Raw genomic sequence first — 7,330 nt, forward strand, 5'->3', positions numbered from 1 at the left:
TTCGCATTTTTGTGACTTTCCATCGCTGCATTCTAAATAGCATTGATAGTATAATAGAATCTTCATGGTGTTGGTGTACATAACTTAAATCCTTTAACAATAAAGGACAAAAAAAAATCAAGCTTAAGATAGTGTTAAAGTAATCAAGTGACCAATTGATAGAGTGTCAAAGCAAAAGGTTGATTTTTGTTGGTCCTTTATTGTTAAGGATATAAGTTATATACACCAACACCGTAAAGATTCTGTTATAGTATCAATGTAGTTTAACCTATTATGACATGTTAATGCTTATAATAGAGATGTACTTATAATCACCTCTTGAATGACTTGATTGTCTAAATTACTTAACTGTCAGTTCATTGAACTTAAACTCAATTTTAACTATACTAAATTGTTTCGCTTTTGAAATTACTATTGCATTCAGTACGAGCTACTGAAAGCAAAGATGAAGATAACGTCAAAGCTAATGTCAAGGAAGTTTCTAATAAATCAGAGCCTAAGGTGACAGTTGATGATCAAGTCGGCAAGAAACCTTCAATCACTTCAATAGTTAGTTATACTTTTAGGGGTTGTTTGGTTCACATGCTAGTTATACGGCGATTATAAAGTTTTTCTTAGAGTTTTTTCCATCTAAAGTTATGCCTAATTCCAAATGTTTCCTATAGATGAAGCAGGAAGGGTCCTCACTGCCTACGAATGCCCCATACAAGATTCTGTGAGTTGTTGTGTATGTTGGTCTCCCATCTGCACATAAAAACTCAAGCCAATGGCAGCTTAGTTAAGGCACTGACGTCTAGTTCGAGTAGTGTGTCAAAAGTTGCAGCTCCTTCAATCAATGCTGCACAGGACAATTCAAATGAGGAAATCCAATGTAAATTTGCATTGCCTTAAACCAAATAGTTGATGCAAAATTTTACCATGTTTGACCGCCTTCTAAATTGTTCATTTACATGTTTACATGAAAATCGATATACATTAGAGGATTGCCGACCAACACAATAAGAAGTTACCTTCATGCCGTTGTCAAACAGTTTGGACCAGTTCACAATCATGTAGCTACCATGTTGTGTGCAGTCCACACTCCACTCTATACGACACAACATGTTAATCATACCAGCCTACCATATCAGTTATTAACTTGATATCTTTGTTGTACACTGGGTGTGGATTTTTTTCTCCTCTTACCTTGAATTTTTACCATAGACATAACTTATCTTTTGATAAGTAATCTTCATCAATAATTTTTTTTAGATGTCTGGATCTTCTATGTGCCCCGTGATCTAATTCCTGACTTCTTTAGCTATAGTATTTCTTTGGGGTAGATAAACATAGCCTGTTTCTTGATCAAACTTGACAATCATTTTTTGGGCACATGTACAGGAGCAAAAATAAAGTATTGAGAACACACCAACAAGAGTTACAGTAGAATGATAAATATTCTTAACGTAGGTCTCGGGTTGAACCCCAATGTGAAATCGTCTTTATTAGGGAGCAGAAAAGAAGAAGAAGAAACAATAGTCTGAAAATTGATACAAACTGAATGAAAGGGGAGGGGGCAGAAATAAAGTAATGAGAACACTCTAACAAGAGTTACAGTAGAATGATAAATATTTCTTCATATTCTTAACCAGATGTCTCGGGTTGAACCCCAATGTAAAATCGTCTTTATTGGGGAATGTATTACCTCCCAATATGTGATTTTATGGTGTGAATCTAGATTTTCAGGGGCCTGAATATAAATACCAAACATCGGATGGAAAAATAAATAGAAGGTAATGAGGATACACAATGATTTTACTTATTAAAGATGGACGACTTTTTAGTTTAATTTTTTTAAGGTAAAATAACGTCGTGTGACTCTTTGGACCTATTATTTACCCGAAATGGCCCATATTTGGGGTTCTTACCTGAAATGGCCCAATTTCAGACAAAATAAAATAAGATAAAACACTCTCTCCTCACGCGAACGACACTCTTCCTTTCTATACACTTCTCAGTGAAGCAACTCCCATCTTGCTAAAATCTCTCCCAACTAAGTAAATTTTCTTCTTCTTCTCAATTTCTTTCCGCCATTGTTGTTCTAATTTTGTGCTTCATTTTCGTTTTCTAATTTTTTATATTTTTGCCTTTAACCACTGTATACAACTGGTCTGTAGAAGGTATCGCCAATAGTTTTTTCAAGAAAATAGAAGACATTTATTATGGATGCAATTCAGTAATGCAATGAAATATTGTACTCAAGTTTTTACACCGTCATGTTCTGTGATGCAATCATATTTTTCTTCAACTTCTTGTTGTACATTTTGCCAAGTTCTGTAGACTTCGTTGCAGGTTTCCTATTTTTGTAGCTCCATTGTGTCATCAACTTTGTCAAAAACTCTAGCAAGTGTCTTACTGGAAGCTCTCTGGCAAATTTGTTTGTCGAATTCATTGACTCAGCTATATTGGAGGTCATGAAAATTGTCCTTTTCACTCTACAAAATACTCTAGACCACCGTTCATACCCAACATTGAACAAGTAAGGTTGCACTCGCCGATCAATTTTATTCAATTCGTTCATGTAGCGTTCAAACCTTTCAGTGGTGTAAGCCTTAGCCAAAGCAAAAAAGATCGGTCTCGCTTTTTCCTTATTTTTCCTGAATAGATCCTTGACGTTGTTCCACAAATGGTAGATGCAGAAACAATGAGGAACTTCTGGGTAAATAATTAATGTTGCATTTTGGATGCTATCATGTCTATTCGAAATAATACATATTCCTTCCCGAACCGCAAAAGTATTCTTCAGTTGCATGAAGAACCATCCCCAAGATGCATCATTTTCTGAGTTGACGAGTGCATAGGCTAGAGGTAGGATATTCCCTGTTTAGACAAAATATACACAATTATACAATCAATATAGAAAAATATACACAGTTATAGAGTCAGTATAGAAAAATATACACATTTATATAGACAGTATAGAAAAATATACACAATTATACAATCAGTATAGAAAAATATACACACTTATACAGATTGTATAGAAAAATATACACTCTTATAATCAGGCAAAGAGAGATCATTAGTCTAGTTACTACTTTAATGTTGCTTCAGTTTTACTCTCTTGCTTCAATTTTCTAGTTGCAAATACTTGCTTGTGAATGTTGGAATAGGAAGATGGCACTTAGTGAGCATTTGTTTTACCCTCGCATGCGTGTTATGGTATTCATAATCTGATTTCAAGTGATACATTAACACAACCCTGAAAATGTCAATAGTGAATTTCATTTATTTTCGATTTTAAAGGAATAGAACATAATGTGGTACATCATCTGCAAGTGCAATGAAAGTCCATCAAGTACAACTAAGTACTATCAAAGTAGCAGAGCTCCTTCAATGTTTTACAATCAGAAGCACTTTGCAACTCCGGTTCAACCAAGATATGACTTATTGTAATAGAAACAAATTGACAATCGTAGCTTAAAACATACATAAGCTATCATATAGTGATACAAACAACCATGTCAAGATATTATTTCTTTCTTTTCTGCTTCAATGTAATTTTCAGTTACAATCACTTTGTACATACAAGAGAAAAATCTATTCAAGAATTTTTTTAGAGAGGACCACAAAAGGATACCTACGTCAAACGCCCAAAGCCTCACCAACAAATCTGCCACGCGAAAAGAAAAAGAAGAAAATCTAAATATGTAGGTAAAACACACGTGTCACGACCCAATTTAGGATCGCACGGGCACATACCTTTCCCTCCTCGATAGGTGAACCCTCCATCAATAACACATTAATCAAGTAAGGACAATTTGAATACTCCAATAAATAAGTACAATTAACAGCGGAAATCAATTATCTAATAAACTCCAATATTGAAATTATTTACAACCGTTAAATAAATAAAGACTTTTTTCAAGTTCCCACAACCTGGTCTAGACTAGTACAAGAGCGACTAAATGCTACAGATTACAACAACACTATAAGACCCAACCTCCATCTCAGAATAAAGTAGGAGGAGGCCTTCAGATTAGGCACCGCGCATCTCCGAACATGTTGCAATCAATCACCTGAAACACTTTACACCCGAAAAGGGTGTAGCAAGAGCAGTGTCATTACAATCAACGCGTACTGAGTAAGTATCATAGGCCAACAATGGTTAGAAACACATATCAGTAAAAGAATTCACAATAAACATAATCAGCAACTAAATCAAGTCCTACGTCTATTTACCGCACAATATGACACCAAGACCCTTAACCCATTCACCTTCCGCTAATAACCACAAGTCAGGTCCACAACAATATCATGACAATCATATATCATTAATACCATTCGTTTTTAGTCTAGGAGTCGGCCCTTAACTATGATATCGTTAGTCTACATCCTTTAGAGGCCAACATACAACTAATCCTACGAACGATCCACAAGATAAACCAACTAGTAAAAGTCACAGATAATTGAAGACAAGTATACATCATTGCCTAAGTAGCATCTAATCCCAATTGTGCCAAGTTTCAATATATCAATCCAAATCCAACATCACAAGTAAACACCAAATCATCTCAAACAAGCCATAATGTAATGCAATGCAGTGATGTATGAATGCAATGCAATGTCATGCCAATGTTGTGTACATATGTACTCCGGATGGAAATATCGACATCTCAGTAGCAAAACCCGGTGTGACTCGCGAAGTCTAAGTGCCACCTATTCCGGATCTTTGCCCACGGGGGGTTCTCACCGGCACAACTCTGGGGGACCCGCGGAGTCCATAGACTCACTCAATCAACGATTCTGAAACCAACATCGAATATCAGCCTCTCACGTCACTCAAGTAAAAATCGAGCCCAGCTCATCACAGTATTTCATCAAGTATCATCAGTATCGCAACAATATATCATGAAGAATGAGAGTGTGTGCAATGCATGTATCCACAACAACAATCATGCTCAATATCACAAGTACCAACAATGGGTACGCCAACAATAGATCCGAATCACAAACACCAACAATGGGTGCCCCAATAATATATCAGAGTCACAAGTACCAACATGGGTACGCCAACTAAATATCAAAGTCACCAATACCAACACTATCATCAATATCTACACAAGTCAAAAATTCTATCCACGTATCAACATCAAATTAAGATACCACCATAACACAAACAAGTTGTAACAACAATTATTAATATTAACTACTCACTCGTGGTATCAAGACAACACAATAGATCAAATCAGTCTCAATACAATATTACCGCTCTTTCTTTATTAGCCTATTAGCTTAGTGCAAGTAAATTCACCTTCTACTCACAAGGCATTCATTCCTACTCAGTCTAGAACTCAAACGCAACCATTGGTACATTTTATCCTTCCATTTATCAACTAGATTCACTATTAATAGCATAACACACTTAATCACATATTACGAAAATTCTCATCGTGAGACACAAAAAATAGGTATCACCCACTACTCCCAAGTCACATAAAATCCACCGATACTTACGAAAACCAAATCAAGCATCCTAAAGAATCTACAAGACACAAGCCCGAACATACAAATCACACAACAATACCATCCTAGGATTCCATCCCAAATCTCCAATTCCTACACATGCATTCTCCGTTCCTTCGAATGCATGAATATAGGAAACTAACCGGAGTCTACCGAAAGAGAAGCCGTAACCTACCTCAAGGTTGAGCGGGTGCCACGAACATCCACTGATTCTTCAATTCGATCACCACATCGTAATCCGCCCGAAGGAGCTTTGAGACAACATGAGGTCCAAGAATAGAAATCATTGTTAGAACCCTTATAAGAGATTTCAGATTAAAAAGAAGGTTGGAACTTAACCCACCTCTAGATTCCATACCTAGCAACAATAGGTGATTTATCAACCTCTATTCGTGACTAATGTCAACTCTTTAAGCCACTAGCTAGGTCAAATTACCATTTTTATCTATCCTTAGAAATCCATTTTCAAGATTCATAGTAGAGGCCCATTTGCAATCTAAAAGGGAAAATGAGAAGCTAGGTTAGTAACCATTTCTACGTGATGAACAAGGAGGAATTAACCCAATGAGTACATATTAAGAACAACTAGTAATCATCTTTTTAAGCCTTAGGAGATTGAGATACCCATTTTTGTGGTTTCTAGATGAGGGACTCTTAATGAGAATCATTAATAGGAAGAATGAATGGGAGGAGTTAAGGGGATTACCTTTCTCAAGAAACTATCCATTTTGGCCGCACAATGCCTCTAAGGGGCTCTTTAGGGTTTTGAAAAATGAGGTCAAATCTCGAAATGTCACTTAAATAGGGGAATTCACTGCTCGTAACCGCTGTAGCGGTCTGAGGCACCGCTTCAGCGGTACCGCTTCTGCGCCCAAGGTACCGCTGGGGCAGTCCTTGAGGAATTTGCTACACCGCTTTTGCGGTTGCCCAACTGCTGCTGCGCCACCGCTGGGGCGGCACGGATGGTGTTGCAGCAGTACAACTGGGCCCAGGTCTGATTTCTTTATACGCAACTCATACGATTTTCCGATCAAGTTAACGGTTTGCAAAAATGCCAGAAAGGTCAAGTATGTCTCAAGGAGTCAACGCCATGAATATTTTGGAATTCACAGTAATGGACGGAACGGGTCATTACAACACATTAACAAACCACATTCCACATGTCATGAGGTTGGTTTTCCTCAGAAGGAACTAGCAAATTCTGATTTCTTAAAAAAACAATTGAATCAATGAGGGAGTTCTCTGATCCTGGGTGCTACACATTAAAATATACACACTTATACATGTTTTATACAAGTATATACAAACTGCAACTACCATTAAGAGAAAGGAATCTTGATACAGTGTACTCACTAGCTACGTCTAATGTGCAAGCAGTCAATATAGTCCCCCTGTATGCTGCTTTAAGAAAGCTCCCATCAACCACCATTATTGGCCTTCAATATTCTCAACCTTTGATAGATGAATACAGGAAAAGAAATTCGTAAAAGAAACATCCCTCAACCTTGTAACCTTTCCTGGATTTGTATACTCCAACATATACAGGTATGACGGCAACTCCCCATAAGATACACTAGGTTTCCCTCTTACTATTTCCATAGCCTTTTCTTTAGCTCTCCACGATTTCATATAGTTCAACTTAACCCCGTGCTCCCATTGCATGTCACTTATTATATCTTTTGGAGTGTAATTTCTTTTCGGATGAGAAAGCTTATCCACAACAAAGCCAACAACTACAACCGAAGTAGCTTGACGTTGCGTTAAGTATCTTTCAGAAAACAAACTTGTATGAACATTATTGAAATGCCTCATTTTGAATATTTTT

At 36.8% G+C, this 7,330-nt stretch overlaps 1 protein-coding gene across 1 annotated transcript; it reads right to left on the reverse strand.

Annotated features, from left to right (window-relative positions):
- Positions 1-2,245: 2,245 nt before the first annotated feature.
- LOC132039450 (uncharacterized) lies at positions 2,246-6,934 on the reverse strand. The gene is made up of 2 exons (XM_059429929.1): positions 6,814-6,934; positions 2,246-2,859 (listed from the first exon to the last, which is right to left on the reverse strand). Exons 1-2 carry the CDS (start codon positions 6,932-6,934, stop codon positions 2,246-2,248), a joined length of 735 nt encoding a protein of 244 aa, XP_059285912.1.
- Between the last annotated feature and the right edge of the window lie 396 nt (positions 6,935-7,330).

The sequence above is a fragment of the Lycium ferocissimum genome, chromosome 12 (assembly GCF_029784015.1).
Source record: "Lycium ferocissimum isolate CSIRO_LF1 chromosome 12, AGI_CSIRO_Lferr_CH_V1, whole genome shotgun sequence".
In the NCBI taxonomy this organism is placed as follows: domain Eukaryota; kingdom Viridiplantae; phylum Streptophyta; class Magnoliopsida; order Solanales; family Solanaceae; genus Lycium; species Lycium ferocissimum.